Source organism: Peromyscus eremicus, chromosome 8a (genome assembly GCF_949786415.1).
Source record: "Peromyscus eremicus chromosome 8a, PerEre_H2_v1, whole genome shotgun sequence".
NCBI classification, from domain to species: Eukaryota; Metazoa; Chordata; class Mammalia; order Rodentia; family Cricetidae; genus Peromyscus; species Peromyscus eremicus.
The window spans coordinates 17,585,474-17,602,604 of record NC_081423.1 but is presented as its reverse complement, the minus strand read 5'-3'; the positions used below and the strand labels follow the sequence as shown (position 1 = coordinate 17,602,604).

Below are 17,131 nucleotides of genomic sequence, written 5' to 3'. Positions count from 1 at the left end.
CAAAGGCTGAGCTCAGAACAGAAGTGATGCAGAGATGCAACTTATGGGGCAATAATAAAACAATGTATCAATATAACAAATGCCATCTTTTATTTATTTAAACTGTACAAAATAAAAACAATAAAACAACCTTGTGTGAAAAACCTTCCCAGTATACTAAGTCTTTTGTGTGTGTGTGGCGGGGAGTGATTCTGGGGATCAAATCCATGTCTTCACACATTCTAAGACATTGCCGTACCCTCAGCCTCCTTAAATCCGTTCAGGTCACCCACACTCAAGATAGTGTAGTTCTGGAGCCTGTCACAGCCATCCTGGCTCAGCATACAGCAATCCACAGCCTGGCTTTTCTGCCTATGTTCCTAGCAATAGTTCAGGGGCTGGTGACTTCCCACACCAGGATCTCATTGTGAGCAGCTGTGAAGAGCAGGTTGCCAGACGGGGTGAACCTACACAGGTGTACTGAGTCATCATGGCCTTCAAAGTCCTGGGCAGTCCCTGACACACAGTCTAGGAGCCTCAGCATGCATTCTGTGGGTAGATGACAAGGTGAGGGCCAGGCAGCATCCAGAGGGATGCCCAATCCTCTCGTGCCCCCGGCCTGACTCAATGCTGGCACCAGGGAATCTTGCTAAGTGGAGTCAAGGCCATGATCAATCTCCCCAAACCTGCTATGGCTGAAGGCCATCAAAGCTGCCATAGTTGCCTGAGTGCGGGTGCTGCAGTTGAGTTAGGCCCTCTTTGGGTCTACGACTCCACACTTCATAGAGAGGGAGCCCCAAGGCACAGAGGTGAAGAGTGGGTGAGCCAGTTTGCCATTCCCCAAAACAGCACAAGTGTGTCTACCAGCACTCACCAGCAAAGCCAACCACCATGAGCTGGGCCCCTGGGGACAGGCTCAGGGACATGGCAAAGAAGGGCAGCGGTGTCTTCTGCACTACCTGTAGGAAGACAGCAGACAGCGTGACGTTGGGGACTCCTGCTAGGGCCACTGCCCAGGCTCCATGACCTTATGTCCCTGCGATGAACAGCCCCGGATGCCCACCTACAATGCAGCATCTATCATGAGTGCACAAACCTGCTTTTGGCGGAGGCTGTAGAAGAACACCTCTTCATGTGCACCAAGGCCCACGCACACCAGTATCGCCCTATCCCAAGGGCAGAAGGCAGCAAGAGACGGGGGCAGGAGGCCTAGAGCCTGTGAGAAATAGTGTGTTGTGTTGAGCGTGCAGGCCCCAATCCCCACCCACACGCCCCTGGAACTCTCACCTCTGAGGCGGCAGGTGCAGGGAAGCTCAACCACTCCAGGAGCTCACAGCGGTCCCGGAGCCAGTCAGAGGCCCAGATGCTGACCCGCTGGTCCCCGCTCGCGGCCAGCCACAGTTCTCCACCCTCTACCCCTAGGTCTTCATACTGGGAGAAATGAGGGATGTGAGAACCTGCCCACTGCCCACAGCACCCCAGACCTCTTCCCAGCATCATTTGAGGATGCCTTACCTCTTTGCTTGTGCTCTGGATAGCAGAGATTGGAGCACCCCGGTGGTCACTGAGTACTCGGAAGGTCATTCCTGTACAGGGGCGGCTTATAGCCACAAGCCCATCCTTGTCTCCAGATAGGATGGTCTGACCTGTGCCAGATGGAGACTATGTTGCCACGCTGTGAGCCTAGCCTATGCCCTGAAGTGTGATGTGGGCCAGATGCAGTTGGCACATGACTCTGTGGCGCCATCTCCTTACCATCAGTGGAGAAGGCAATGGCTGTCAGAGCAGTCCGGTGGGGGTGCATCTTGAGCTCCATTGCAGTACGAGAGATGCTGAAGACTCGAAGTGTGCCATCACTGTAGCCTGCCACCACCTGCTGCTGCTCTGGACGTCCACAGGATGGGGGTGTCCACGCAAGGCAGAGACAGCTCTAGTGTCCCATGGTGGGGAAAATCAGCATTTTCCCCAGGGAGGTGACAGAGGCACCCATGTCAGCCCGTGGGAGAACAGCACATGACCTGGGCTCTGCTTTGAGCACACACTAATCCCCCCAGAACTCCCCACCTACCTGGTTCAGCACTTGGAACTGGATCACCAGCTCCATGCTGGCCAAAGACCATACCCTCACGCTCCCATCCTCGCCACAAGTGGCACAGTGAGACTCGCTGGGGCTGAAGACCACCTCGTTTACCTGTGGGACCCAATATGGCTGAGGGCATGCCCAGCTGGGACCAGGACCAGGCTGCCCACATAGGAACATCTGTCTTCTGCCCAAGTCTGCTTGACCCAACCACCTCCACGTGAAGGTTCATGTTATTCCCCTAGACTTGGGGATGACCCCATCAGTAGGTAGGACTTGAAAACCCACGGGAAACATTGACAGAACCTAAAATATATAATGTGACCACGTGTCTCCAGCAGGCACTGTCTCCAGTGCTCGGGACATGAGTGGCTTTACGGCTTTTTGTTTTCTTCAGGCTGTTGAATGTCTTGATGGAGAAAACAGATATGTATCTTGTGGGCACCACTGAGAATCAGGATCTTTGGAGGAAGGTGGCACAGATGCCAGGAAGCAATGAAATTCAGTGTAAACTGATACATGACTTCTGGAGAAAATTCAGGGTTAGGGAGTGCTCAGGAGGCCTGGGTCCCATCTCCAGCTCCATTCAGCTGGCCCAGCAGTGGGCTCATGAGGTTCATATCATGGCCTGGAACTCCTATCAACCCTTAGTGCCAGAAAGCAGGCAGGACGGCCAACACAGCTCAAGGGCTCAAGACCCAAACTTGTGGGAGGGAGAGCATGCTGGGTATTGGAACAACAGGAGACTGGCATAGGAAGGACAGGAGCATGACACACAGCTGGACGAACCTGGAGAGCTAATGGACAGTGAAGGGAGCCCGATACAGGCCACATGCAGGGTCTGTCACGTGCCTGTCAGGCATGAAGAAATCTAGATACTCCCATCAACTGACTGCCCTGGCCCTAGATCTGACCACACCTGAAACACCCAGATCAGTTCCAACTGCATCTGAGCAGATCCAACCAGAACCTGCTGGAGCTTCCAGCCACCTGGAGTCTACAGTAAGACCCTGATGATGTCAGCAGAGGAGCCTACGGCAAGTGCTAAGCAGGTGATGGGGGGTCTTTAACAAGTCACAAGAAAGGAAAGTAAAATAGAGAAACACTAGCAAGGACCTAAAACACTGCGGAGCCAGTCAGGCCCCTAGCACATAGCTCCAATGCCTGGACTGAAGAGCCCACTTGAGTCTCCCTAAGTATAATGTAAGCTGAAGACAGGAAGAGGAGGGTCGTAAATGGGCTTGCTGCCCTAGCCTGCCTTGTCTGGGGTGAAATCCTGTCTTCCTCAATAGCCCAGCAAGCTCACCTTGCTCCTGTGGCCACTGATGAGGCGGGTGCTAGTGCCATCTGTCCAGCTGATGTACCAGAGCGTGCCAGCTGTGGTGCCCACTACACCCATGTCCATGCCACTGTCAAAGCTGGCACTCACAACAGCCCCATCCAGGGTCAGCTCACGCTCCATTAAGACAGAATTGGATCTACAAGAATAGGGAAAGGAATCTTGAGGCTGGAGACACGAGCCAGCGAGTGCACCAGGTGACTGGGAGAACTAGCAGCCCGTGGTGCTGTGTTCTCATGGGTAAAGGAACCAAGACCCTACAGCGCCCAGGGGCTTCAAGCCCATCTCCGTGGTAGGCAGCCTGCAAGGCTCCTGCTAGGCCGGAGTGGATTCTCAAGGAGGGACCAACTGATGACAGGTCCGTAGGGCAGCCTCCACTTGGGAGCTTTGCTACAGAGGAGTGCTGGCCTGTAGGATCCATCAAGAGCTTGGGACTTTGCAGCCAAAACTCAAGGGAATGGCACAGGCCAGAGGCCCATGGCGGCTCACCTGGCACTCGAACCCTTGCGCCTCAGCTCTGGCACAACCCCCACAGCCCAAAGGCGCAACCTTCTTGTGTTACTTCCACTGACCAGTCTCGAACCCGAGCACAGCAGCACTCCTAGAAGACAGGATGGGTATGAGATGCCCACCCCCCAGGTTGGAGGGCCAGAGAGGTTGGTGGGCACTCACCAATCTCGCCTTCATCAGCCTCCCAGGCCAGAAAGCAGCGGCCAGTGCCAGTGTCCCAGACACAGACCTGGCCAGAGCTGGAGCCACAGTAGAGCAGGGGGCTGGCCCCATAGCAGAGTGAGGTCAACTCGGATGTCCCCAGTTCCTCAGGAACTGGTTCTCGGTGTACCTGACAGAGCACAAGTGTGGCTGTGGGTCAGTGATGTCCTCAGGCAACCAGACTCCATCCCGTAAAGTTGCCCATGAAACACCTCAGGGTTGGAGAGAAGGCTCAGCAGTTAAGAGCACTGGCTGCTCTTCCGGAGGACCTGGGTTCAATTCCCAGCAACTACATGGCAGCTCACAACTGTCTGTAACTCCAGTTCCAGGGGATCTGACACCCTCACACAGGCATAATTGCAGGCAAAACACCAATGCACATAAAATAAAATCTAAAGAAAAAAAATGAAAGAAAGAAACACACACTTCAGCCAGCAGCCTGGTACCTGGAAGCTGGTGTCTGTCCCATGGTGCTGCAGGAGCCAGAAGGTAATGGCACTTGTGCCCACAGAGATGAGCTCATTGGCATCCCAGGGGTTGAAGGCCACACCATGCACAGGCTCTGGGAGGCGAGTAGATGACAGGAGTTCATAGGTGGCCATGCTCCACAAGGCAAGGGTGAGGTCAGCATAGTCCCCTGAGGACACAAGACAGGGATGTCAGGCACAGTCCAGCCATTAGCTCCTCAGAAGCCTGCCTTTCCTCTGCCTACCCAAGCCCACCTACCCAGTGTCACAAGGAACTCATCATCTGGTGAGAAGGCCAGAGCTTGTACAGCTGTGTCATGGTGGGAAAGGATGTGCTGGCAGAGGCCCTTGGGAACATCCCAAATTCGGATCTGACAGCGGGCAGCTATGCTGCCACAGCAGGAGGCAGAGGCCAGGACCTGCAAGCAGGAAGGTGAGCGGTCAGTGGAGGAAGGCAGCTACATATGCCTGTCCTTGCTGAACGGAGGAGAGGCTGGGACAGGGTCCTTCATGCTGAGCTAGAACAAGCTCTGTTGTACACTGTGCCCATGGACATGGGCAGGGTATGCACCTGGCCATCCTGGCTGAGTGCCAGGGTAGAGATCTCCTGGGGATGGCCAAGCCAATGCTGCTGGGTGCCAGAATGCAGGTCCTCAACCACCACTAGTCGACCACACGTGTAGGCAAAGAAGCCTGCAGGCAAGGAAAACGCCCATGTCCCTGTCACTGCTGGCAGTCAGACCTCATGGGGCCTCAGCACAACTAGGGCATGTGCCAGTGCCCTGCACTCCAGAAGCTTCAACTGACATCCAGCGTTCATTTGCTCGGGAGGACCGGCCCTAGAGGAGACTGGGCATGGCAGCCTTACCTGTATTGGGCCTCCAGACCATGTTGGCCCGCCCGTTCCCATTGTAGCCCACAACGGCCTTCAGTCGTAGCTGCTCCCTGCCAACGGGAGGGAAGGAGACACTCTACAAGGAAGCAGACCCGGGAAGCTGGCCATCAGCACAGCTGGCCCCAAAACTACACGGGTCAGCTGACCGGAGATACACAGTGTTCAGGTAAGGGAGCCAGGGTATAATAGGGAGACGGGTGGGACACTTAGAGCCACAGGAACTAGCAACTTGATGATCCTGGAGTGTGGAGGGGCCAGGGAGGGGCAGCACTGTGAGACAGAGGTAGGATCAGCAGAGCACCAGTAGGTTGAGTATATATGCTACAGGATGGAGGATGTGTGGGTGCAGAGTGGAGTGAAAGCTACCCCTCTGGGAAGAAGACCCAAGAGACCCCAGGGAAGGCTGAGAGGGCCCACATTCACCAGAGAGGAGTACTCTCAGAAAGCCCTAGAGTGGCAGTGTGGTGTGCTGCCAACCTTGACCCGTGTAGAGGCCTTATATCGAGCTGTGAAGTGCCTGTAGGAGTCCGGACGGGTTGGGGGCCCAGCCTTTGCTCTCCGAAGGCTCCGTCCACCTGAGAGGAGAAGAAGGCGGCCACAGGACGCTGAACAGCCACTACCACCTGAGACCCCTCCCCAGACACAAAGCCTCCCAACCCTGTTAGGCCGAGAGCTGTGTTCCACCCACCGCAGTATACAGGGTCCCCAGAGTCCTGGAGGTGACCTCAATCCATCTTTCAGGAAAGATTACCACAAGCCCGAAACTGCCCTGACAGAGGCCTCTCCCCGCCTGGGGCCACCTGCTCACCTGTCTGGCTGCGGTGATAAGGAGCTACAGCTGGTGCCCAAGAGCCCTGCGCAGGCTCCCGAGGACCATCCCCAGCTCCACTGGCCTCCCTCTCTACAAGCACAGGTGGGGTCGGCGCCTGGGCTTGAAGGAATGCCTCAGAAACATGGTCTTCCTCACAGGGTCCTTCCTCATCCGATGTGGAGAAGGTGCCTAGGTTAGAGCCAACAAGAAGAGGGCAACAGCCAGATATGGTGGCACATGCCTTTAATCCTGACAAGCAGATCTCCGTGAGTTCGAGGCCAGCCTGGTCTACAGAGCTATATAGTGAGACCCTGTCTTAAAAGAAAAGAAGAAGAAGAAAACAGCTTCCTGGCCTGATATCACTCCAGAATCAGCACCAAGGTACACACTGAGCCCATGTACACCCAGACTGGCCCAGGACCCAACTATTACCAGCGCTGCCTTCAAAGGGCCTGTCATGGACACTCAATGGGGATGGGGATGCCTGAGATGGTATGGGCACTTGCTGTCGAGGGAGTCCACTGGCCCCAGATGCCAGGTCCTCCAGCTGTCCTATGCTGGAGCCTGAAGATAGAAAGACCGTATAAGGGCTGGACATATCAGATCTGTCTGTCAGAGAGGCAGTCTCTGTGGTGATGACAGACACATCAGGCACAGGAGAGGAGACCCAACCCAGTGTCAGCTCCACACCAACTAACGCTGCTGCACCCTCCTCTTCCAGCTAAGCCTGGGTCACTCACCGGCCTCATGGACTGCGGGGGCCTCAGGTTCACTTGGGTCACTGAGAAGAAGAAAAGGTGTCAGGGGCCAGCCAGCAGAAGGCCCACGCAGACATGGTGAAGGGTAGACACTTGCCTCTCAGGGGCGGCCAGGACATCCCAGAGAAAGATGGCATCCCCCACGCTGAGGACCTGCTGCTGATCAGGGGTGAAGGCTACAACATGCACAGGCTCAGAGTGGCCAATGTATACCTAGGGACAGCAAGCATCACATCCCTGTGGACCCAGAGCATGTCCAGGATCCTGTGCTCCCAGGATCTAGGTATCCCCGTGTAGCATTTGGCCTCAGCAGGCGGAGGGTTCTGCACATCACCTTCCAGCCTTCCAGTCCTTGCCTTCCCTCACTTGATTCTCCAGGGGGGGCTCCCCAGCCTCTTGCTGCCTACAGCGCATACCTGGCAGCCGGAGTTCCCCTGTGCTTGATAATCCCACACTGTAATGGTCCGGCCAGTGGCTGCCAGCAGCAAACGCGAATCCTCACTAACAGCCAGAGAGGAGCAGGCTCGGGAGCGGACACTGGAAAACTAGAATACAGTTCTCTCAAAGACGCCTCTTTGTGGTGGCACAGGGGGCACTGGGGGCCAGGCTGCAGGAACAGCGAAGGATCAGCAGGCCGGCTGCCTGGAGTCCCAGGACTCACCTTCCGGAGAGTGTGCCCCGACACAGCATCCAGTACCACAATCTTGTTAGAGGATGTGGACACCAGCAGATGGCCTGAGTCCCCAGGGCTGAAGCAGACGGCCACAGCCCAGTCCAGGTGGTTGCTGGCCAGGTTGAGGGTGCTGACATCAACATGTAGTAGCTGGGGGGGCAAGTGACCACTAGCCTCCATCTCCAGGTTTAGTTGGCACCACCCAGAGCTTGGGAGGGAAGTGGCTTCAGGAGTACCCAGCTGGGTACCCAGACATAGCCCCACATAGGAAGCTGACCTTTTGGAGCATGGTGAGCCCAGGGACCCCTTAGCATCACAGATAGGTCTGCGACTGCCCCTGAGCAATTGCAGCTTCTCCCCTACCCCTGGACCACTTTATACTCCATCTAGCCAGGCAGAAGCCCTGACCTAGGAGGTCCCACACTCACCTCGTCCAAGGAGGCTGACTCCATGACTGTCACCATGCACTTAGAGGGGCCCACGAAGGCCAGCCGACAGCTGTCTTCACTTACTGCCAGAATATTGGGGCTGGGGCGGCCATCCTGATATACCGTGTTGGCTGCAGCGGCACAGAGCAGTGGGTCAGCAGGTGTGACGGGAGACATTTAATCCCATCTCCCCTGCAGCGTACACTGGCCCTCTACAGCTTCCGCAAAACATGCACTTGAGTTCACCAGTTCTCACAGGCCATGATCAGGCAGGCATAAGTCAAGGAGGATCATCAAAGGCATAGATGCCCTTTTAACGGGTCTCTCCTAACCACTTTCCTGGTGCCCAGGCTGCCCACCTTCTATAGCGGAGTAGGCACAGACCCTTACTGACCCTTGGCTTGGAAGAGGGTTCAGAGACCCCCTCCTTGGTGGGAGGCACATGGCATAACATAGGCCCTGAGTGTGGAAGCAATGCCCTGCTCTAGTTAGATATTTTTGTAAACTTGAAACAGCAAAGATCATCTGGGAAGAGGGAATATCAACTGAGAACATGCCTCTATCAGACTTGCCTATAAGCAAATCTGTGGGGACATTTTCTTTTTTTCTTTCTTTCTTTCTTTTTTGGTTTTTCAAGGCAGGATTTCTCTGTGTAGCAGCCCTGGCTGTCCTGGAACTCACTCTTTAGACAGGCTGGCCTCGAACTCACAGAGATCTGCCTGCCTCTGCCTCCCGAGTGCTGGGATTAAAGGCGTGCGCCACCACTGCCTGGCAGAACATTTTCTTGATTAATGACTGACAGAGGAGGGCCCAGCCCATCTTGACAGTGCCACATTTGGGCAGGTGATCCTGGGTTGTGTGAGAAAGCCTCGGGCAGCAAGCTAGTGAGCAGTTCTCCTTCATGACATTTGCTTCAGTTCCTACCTTCAAGCTCCTGCCCTGCCTTCCCGGGATGGGTGTAAGCTGTGAGATGAATAAACCCTCTTCCCCAAGTCGCTCTTGGTCACGGGCTTTACCACGGCGATAGAAAGCTAACTAAGACAGGTTTCCGCAGTGCCTTGGACCCAGGGGGAGTGTGACTAGGAGCCTGACCTGCCACACGTAGGACGCAGCATCGGGAGACGGCACAGTTGTACTGGACCAGGGAGCCCTGAGAGCAGGAGCTGAACAGGAATCTGCCGTCAGGGGTGATGACCAGGCTGGTGATGGCCCCTCGGTGACGCCTGCACCACACATGGACACTCACTGACCTTGGTCCTGGGAGCTAAGATGGGCTTCACGGGGCACTGGCTTTACTGCAAAGGGTCTTCCCCACTTGGGGTCCCACAGAGCTCCTCAGCTTCCACACTCACTGCTAGTGTGTAAGCCCGGGTCCCCCGGGGGCACTCACGTGTGTTCTACCAGGACTCCAGAGTCCTCCAGGCTGAAGGAGCGTACAGCCCCACTGCTGAAGCCACAGAAGAAGTTTGGCGATGTGGGGTGGAAAGCAACAGCACACGGGGTCTCACCAGAGGATGAGAAGTCATACAGCTGGGGGGGAAGGCCACCATGAGGGGGGAGGGGCCGAGAGAACCCAAGAGACAAGGGGGCCCTATGTGATTCTAACACCAAGTTCCAGAGAAAGGGCTGGGAGGACCACACTCCCTGTGGGTCCCCCTGCCCAGAGCCTTTCCATGTGGCATCTGGATCTATCCCCTGACTGCCTTTTGCCACTCCCCACCTGTTGGAGAGTAGCCAGATCCCAGATGCGAACAGTGTGGTCAAGGGACACAGTGGCCATCTGTCTCCGGTTCTGTTCTGTAGAAAGCGCCAGCACTGGGGCCATGTGGGAGCGCGCCAGCACGGTATATTCCCGGGAGGGGACGTCCAGGAAGCCCAGGTGGCCTGAAGTAGTGGTGGACAGCACACGCAGGCCATCGGGACTGAAGGAGACTGAACCGACAGGACCATCGTGCTCTGTGGGAAGGATGGGTCAGCAGCCTCTGGGACCCAGCAAGTTCTAGAACTAACTCCAAGAAAGCTCACGCCACACTCTGTGGGCACTGAGGTCCCCAAGGCACAGACCACATGTTCTGTTGCTGCCGAGGTCACCAGGGTTTTGAGTGCCCACTAGCCACTGCCCCCAAAGCCCCTGTGAAACCAGCCTCAGCCAGCACTGCAGTGACGGACAGCAGACTCAGGACAGCCCCGACCTCACAACTCACTGTCCAGACCAAGAACTGTGTTGCCAAAACCAGAGCCAGAGGATCCCAACCTCCCCTGTGGCAGGGCCAGCCCTCCCCAAGCTAGGACAGACAGACATCTGCAGTCTCACCGGCCTCTAGGAGCACCGAGGAAAAGTCCAGGGGCCAAAGTCGCAGGTAGCCATCCTCAGAGCCCACGGCACACGTGGCAGTAGAGACGCTGAGGCTGCTGATGGCAATGCCGGGCCCTGGGAAGGGCAGGCATCAGCACCTCAGTGTGACGTCACTTCCCCCAGGGACGGGTGCCCACTTACCTAAGCTGAAGTCCTGCTTCTCGGTGAGCGGAACAGCAGGGGGCTGTGTGGGCAGCAAGCGGCGGATGTGCTGCACAGCCATGTGCTGGTGGTCAATCTCCAGAATGTGGCCGCTATGGCTACACACAAAGCTGCCCAAGGAAGGTAACAGGTGAGGCAGGGTACTCAAGGTACAGGGTGGGCTGTAACAGCAAAGGCAGGGACTCACAGTATGCTGGCCGAGGGCGCCTGGTGGCCATCCGGGGCCTGTGCAAAGGCAAGGTCAGTGAGCTCCAGCGCACAGTACTCCCCTAGGTCCACAGCACAGGAGCGCAGGGCACCACCCCGCAGTCGCCACAGCCGCACACTGCCCCTACCACATGACGCCATCCTGTAGGCATGGAGGAGTAAGCAAGGTGGAGCAGAGGGGCTCAAGGCCCAACAAACCCTGTCCCAGTACCATATAGCCTGGCCATATCACCTGGTTTCATCAAAAAAGGCAATCCGGAAGTTCTGAATATCAAAATCAGTATGCACCTTTGCAAGAACCACTACCTCGCCACCAAGGCCCACCTGGTCTGTGCCCCAGGCCACCACCACCTGCAACAAACCCATAATGAGATCCAGGTGCAGACATCAAGTTCCGTGAGATCTTTGCCTGGCCCTGCCCTGAACTGAAAGGCCTGGTTGAGGCTCCAGGCCCTCAACAGCCAGAGCTTTCCCCTGACACAGAAATCTGTCCCTGGATGTCAAGTCCCTGACACAGAAATCTGTCCCTGGATGTCAAGTCTGCAGAGTGCAGCTGCAGCTGTCTATAGATAGACGCAAAACCTGACTGAGGCTGGGTATATTTCAGTGGCAAGGCAATTAACTGTCTAACGTGTGAGGCCCTGGATTGGACTCTCAGCATTCAGAGGCAATCCACATTGAAACACCGGATCACTTCTGAGCAGCTGAATGCCCACGACTCTGATAGCACTAAACATTTAAATACAGATTTAGAGTGTGTGGCCCTAGCTGGCCTGGAGCTCACTATATAGACCAGACTGGCCTAGACACACGCCCACCTGCCTCTGCCTCCCCAAGGCTAGAGCTTTAAACCCAGCACTCAGAGGCAGAGAGAGGTAAGAGGATCCCTGTGAGTTCGAGGCCAGCCAGGTCTACAGCACAAGTTCCAGGATAGCCAGGGCTGTTACTAAGAGACCCTGTCTCAAACAAAACAAAAGGAATGTGTCACCCCACCCAGCCCATCTTGATTCTCTCCTTTTTAAAAAAGATTTTATTTTTATTTTATGTACATTAGTGTTTGTCTAAATATATGTATGTGCAGTGCCCATAGAGGCCAGAAGAAGGCATTGGATCCCCTGGGACTGGGGATCCAGACAATTGTGAGCCTCCATGTTGATATTTGGAAATGAACCCAGGGGGCTCTGGAAAAACAGCCAGTGCTCTTAACCAGAGTCATCTCTCCAGCCCCATCTTAAAGCAAGGCATGCGTACCACTTTAATAAACAGACACAAACATAAACAAAAGCTTTAGAAAAGCAGAGGCTGGGTGGAGCTCACTATCCAAGCGGCAGGGCCCCACCTCCTGCACCAGTTTTGTTGGCACATTACCGTCTTCCCGTGCTTGTCCTTGCCCACACCGCAGAGGAGCGCCCCACTGCCAGAGAAGCTGTAGATGTGGAAGATGAGGTCAGCAGCCTCTGAGCACCCCCCCACTCCCACTGCCGCTGCCCTGTCCCAAGGCTGCCGCACCTGAGGGAGCAGATGGTGTGCAGTGGGCTTCGGAAGAGGGACAGGCATCCCCCAGTCTGGAAGTCCCAGAGACGCACCATGCTGGGAGGCTGCACTTGGGCTGAGGCTAGCAGTGTATCATTCCCATCAAGTGCCAGGGCAGAGACCTGGGAAAGCATAATGAAGAAGAAGGGTATATGGCCGGTAGGTTCAGCTCTCCCTACCAGGCCCAAGAGGCATGTACCTTGTCTGTGTGGCCAAGGAAAAATCTCTGCTGTCTAGTATCAACGTGTAGGACGACGATGACTGCGTGGCAGGGGTAAACAACAGACACTCCATCTTTGGTCCACAGGGCCTAGCACATGAGGACCAGAACCAAAGTCACCCACAGAAACCCAGCCAAGTCCCTCTTGGCTGCTTAGAAGGGGAAGCTGGCACATGAGCGCGCGCGCACACACACACACACACACACACACAGAGGCATCTGGCCACCTAGAGACACATCTGTCCCCCCATTACAGGCATTTGTGGAAAAGACAACTAAGGCCCCTCAGCATAAGAGATTGGCAATCTTGGTAGCAAAACATCAAAGGCTCAGAGATCATGCCCAGAAAGGCCTGGTGAGTGCCCAGGGTCCTTGGTGGGCAGGAAGGAGGGAAACACTACTCTTTTCTAGCTGAGGCTTTCCCTAGAAGCCCATGCATATGCTGGAGCTAACATTCCACATCACAGCCCATTCCAACAGAAGGTCTAAAGATGTAACTGGGGCTGGAGAGACGGCTCAGCAAGAAAGAGGGCTTACTACTCTGGCAGAGGACTCCAGTTCTGTTCCAAGCACCCACGTGGTGACTCACAACTGCCTGTAACTCTTGTTCAGGGGATCTGATGTCCTTTTCTGATCTCTGTGGGCTTTTGCACACACACATACACAGAAATAATCTTTATGGGGCTGGAGACTCAGCCGTATAAGGCACTTGTTGCTTTTACAGAGGGCCAGGGTTCAGTTCCCAGCACCCACATCACAGCTCACAACTAACTGTATAACTCCAGTTCCTGGGTATCCAATGCCCTCTTCTGACCTTCCCAGCACTCATAGGACACATATATACATGCAGGTCAAACACTCACACACATAAAATAATCTTTAAAAAAAAATTTTTTTTTTTAAGATGTAATCCGGGCTGGAGAGATGGCTCAGCAGTTAAGAACACTTGACTGCTTTTCCAGAGGTCCTGAGTTCAATTCCCAGCAACCACATGGTGGCTCATAACCATCTGTAATGGGATCAGAACCTTCTTCTAGTGTGCATGAAGACAGAGCACTCACACACAAAATACATAAATAAATAAATCTTTAAAAAAAAAAAAAAGATGTAACCCAGAGCTATTGGGTCTTTGGGAGCCCTTTAATCCATCCGTTACCTGTCAGACCTTGCCAAATGAACAAGGGACACCATGACCTGAACCCCATTTGCCCACACAGGAATGAGTAGATGTGGGCAGGGCAGGGCTTCTTAAGGACCATAGAGAATAAAGGGCCCAAGACAGGACTAGGAATCTGTCCTTTCCAAAAACTCCCTCATGCCACCCAATGAGAACAGGCCTGGCAATGACCTCAGAACCTCACCCACTGGGTGCTGTGACCCCCAAAACCGATGACTCCCTTGAGCCTCAGGACTGGGTCTGGGAGGAAGAGCTGAAATAGAAAATGCAAAATGAGATTCGAGGAACTCACGCCATACCCTGCCAATGCCAGCACCTCTTCTCACCAATGCCCAAATGCCTTCCGATGGTCACTCACCTTACAGGAGCCGAGGTCCTCAAGGGCCATGGGCACCCCAGACCATTTGTCAGCAAGTACATGTTTACCACCGACCACTGTGTGTGCATCAGTGGCCTCGTCCCAGGCTGAAGGACGTTGGCCGGGGATGCTGGAGGCACGGACACTGGAGACCTCTGGATGCTTGTAGGTCAGGCTGACCTCTGGAAGAAGTCTGGGTGCTGAGGGGACCTGGCAGGCCTGTAGCAGAACATGTGCCATCAGCACCCTAGGGCCACCACTCCCTAGCCCTTCCCAAGTGCACTCACCAATATGGGACTAGAGATCTGGGCCACAGGGGACCCACTGCTCAGCAAAGGTTTGCCTAAGACCACTGGATGAGGCGGGCGCCGTGACACATGCCCTAAGAAGACTGCAACAGAGCAAAGGGCCAGAGTGGTCTTCAGGAGGCCAGCAAAGGAGCAGGGTGGAAGGGGTGGCCCCCCTGGCCCCTTCTATAGACACTACCCCACAAACACTGCATCATTCTACCCCAGACCCTGCAGCTCCCCTCCCAACTGGAAAGCTTGAGGATCAGCTGCCACTTGCGCAGACCTTAGATGTGGTTCTGGAAGCTCAGATGACCATCAGCTAGGCCCTTCTCTGTGCCTACCTCCAGGCTGCCCCAGGCACACAACAGCTACGGTCTCCACACTACTGAACCCGTCTCAGGGTCCCCCGATCCTGTTCCCACCAAGCCCTACGCACCATGTAGTGCCACAAGCCTACCTGCCTCTGGAGGGGGGCAGCTCTTCTCAACCTGCTCATAAGGCACTTTTGAGCCATCGCTTGGAAACCTCATGGGTGGCAAACACAGGCAGAGGCAAAATCAGTATGTGGGGGCTGAAGGTTACCTGACCACTCACCACCAGAGGTTGAGAAATGCTCACCGAACGTGGATGTAATGGTCACGCCAGCTCTCCCCTTTGGGCACTGGGAAGGCCATTTCCCGAGGCACGGGGTTGACAGACATCTTTGCACGCCGGGCCTCAGTGACAGTGACAGCTAAAATGATCAGGGCTGTTCTAGATCAAGGGGAGTTTGTCCTATCCTTTCCCATCCAGGCAAGATGCAACACCAGGCATCTGCCAGTGTATGCTGGGCCACCAGCCCACCCCAACGCTTCTTCTAGAACTGAGGCCATTGGTGTATGGCTCTCATCTGCTGGGGGAGGGTTCCAGCCTTCTAATTAGGATGAAGCATGAAGTGTGGGCCTTACCGGGGTCAAAACACAGATCACTGGTGTAGAGGTTTCTGACTAATAGGCTGGCACACAGCCTGATGCTCTTGAGGTGGCCATAGTGCCGGTTCAGATAGAACATCAAAATGTCATGCAGGTCCAGCTGCAGGCAGGTCCAGCGGACGTCAGGAGGAGCTACACCTGCCAGGTCTGCGTGACAGGTGCAACATCAGTACCGCTCGTTTTGTGTCCCCATTTCCATAGTGGCAACCCTCTCAGCCCCAGACCCCAGCAGTCCTCAAGGCCACACACAAGACCAGCTGGGCCTGTACCATCCCATTCTAGGCTTTCAAGCTGTCCCTCCTGAACCAGGTGTCACCACCTCTTCTGGACGTCTTAGTCTCGAAGACAAAGGGGAACTGAAGCCATGTGGCAGAGGACTTGAACTCCTTAAAGAGGTTGGAGAAAGACACACGGATGACCTGGCCGTCCTGTGAGGCAGAACGAGGCCATTAGGTGGAGATTACGGGGGAATAAACAGCAGCAAAACCACACAGCCCTCCTTCCAATCTGAGCACCTCGGTGGACACATCCAGGTGGATAACGAAGTGCTTGGTGGGCAGGGGCCGGAAAAGTACATACAGGTACCGCCCAGTCAGCCCCAGAGACTGGGTGCTGGTTCTAGGGAGCTGAATGTAGTTGCTGGAAGAAACAGACCCACGGATGCGATACACGGCGCTCTTCAGGACCTTGTCCTAGAAAGAGAGAGGAGCTGCACACAGCGCAAAGCTGGAGGATACTCAGAGTGCCCACCCGAAGACTCCTCAGGAGCAGGAGGGCCCCCCGGCCAGTACCGTCACCACGGCCACATCTCCCTCTTTGCTGGACCGTTTCCACTCATCCACCCTGAAGTGTCTGAATACGTTGAGGAAGGGGTGCTGCCAAGCTGCAGGAGAAGGGACGCCTCCTGAGCACCGCTCTAGGGCAGCGCGCCGCGACCTTTCGCCTCCGCCAGCGGGACGGGCTTCCGCGCGAGGAAGAGTCAGTGACGCAGGGGGGACCTCCAGCCCGGGACTCCCAGAACGCGAGACCAGACGACAGTGCGCCGGGCGCGCACCGCCACCTCCGGCCATGGCGCTCCAGCTCGCGCTTCCCGCCTCAGCTGACGCTGTCCTACGCAAGACACGCATCACGACGCCTAGCAACAGCCGCCTGGTAACATTGCGTCATTTCCGCCAAGGCAACGCACGGGGCTCCTGTAGCAGCGTGGCACCCGGTTGCCTAGCAGCCTCCCCCCCCCTACGCCTCTTGAGTGTTCCCAGGCCTCTCTGGCCACTCCATCGCTTCCTGCTTGGGCCTCTGCGGCTACGCCTAGCGCCCCCCTCCCCCCGCCCCAGGCCACCTGTTTTATTGTTGTTTTTAAGGATTTATTTATTATGTATACAGTGTTCTCTCTGCATGTATCCCTGTCTACCAGAAGAGGGCACCAGATCTCATTGTAGATGGATGTGAGCCTTGTGGTTGTCAGGAACTGAACTCAGGACCTCTCTTAACCTCTGGGCCATCTCTCCAGCCGGGCCAGCTGTTTTAAGTTGGGGTGATCGCCAACCCTCTCTGAGGCCTCCATGTTTGAGGGGCTGAACCTTTTTTTCTGTATATGAACAGGAGAGGTTATGCTAAGGCCATATCCACAGTCCACCCAGGCTGGGTCTCATGGCTGCTTTCTAACCCTGTGGAGGCACCTGATCAGCACCCAGTTTACTCTGGGTCTCTCTGCTT

The 17,131-nt window shown here is 55.4% G+C and overlaps 1 protein-coding gene across 1 annotated transcript; it reads right to left on the bottom strand.

Annotated features, from left to right (window-relative positions):
• Positions 1-67: 67 nt before the first annotated feature.
• Wdr90 (WD repeat domain 90) lies at positions 68-16,488 on the bottom strand. Its single transcript, XM_059270276.1, has 41 exons — positions 16,207-16,488; positions 15,931-16,107; positions 15,735-15,843; positions 15,392-15,562; positions 15,063-15,177; positions 14,902-14,969; positions 14,442-14,545; positions 14,155-14,373; positions 13,981-14,049; positions 12,599-12,709; positions 12,376-12,521; positions 12,235-12,292; positions 11,099-11,217; positions 10,847-11,008; positions 10,639-10,769; positions 10,456-10,572; positions 9,862-10,097; positions 9,532-9,671; positions 9,234-9,364; positions 8,142-8,272; positions 7,702-7,863; positions 7,457-7,585; positions 7,138-7,253; positions 7,023-7,063; positions 6,715-6,846; positions 6,280-6,471; positions 5,949-6,046; positions 5,445-5,547; positions 5,148-5,269; positions 4,836-4,995; positions 4,556-4,746; positions 4,071-4,239; positions 3,888-3,999; positions 3,366-3,537; positions 2,048-2,170; positions 1,735-1,909; positions 1,495-1,625; positions 1,267-1,410; positions 1,076-1,195; positions 854-938; positions 68-528 (listed from the first exon to the last, which is right to left on the bottom strand). The coding sequence occupies exons 1-41, from the start codon at positions 16,483-16,485 to the stop codon at positions 371-373; spliced, it is 5,628 nt and encodes a 1,875-aa protein (XP_059126259.1). The 5' UTR covers positions 16,486-16,488; the 3' UTR covers positions 68-370.
• Positions 16,489-17,131: the final 643 nt, after the last annotated feature.

What these genes read in the sequence shown, in the direction of transcription:
- Wdr90 (XM_059270276.1), bottom strand. Translation starts at nt 16,485, where the DNA reads ATGGCCGGAGGTGGCGGTGCGCGCCCGGCGCACTGTCGTCTGGTCTCG. An exon ending in TCAGTGGCCACAGGAGCAAG is followed by an intron (nt 2,171 to 3,365) that starts GTGAGCTTGCTG and finishes TGGGTCCCACAG; the next exon opens with GTAAACGAGGTGGTCTTCAG. An exon ending in CTGCACCTGCCGCCTCAGAG is followed by an intron (nt 1,196 to 1,266) that starts GTGAGAGTTCCA and finishes TATTTCTCACAG; the next exon opens with GCTCTAGGCCTCCTGCCCCC.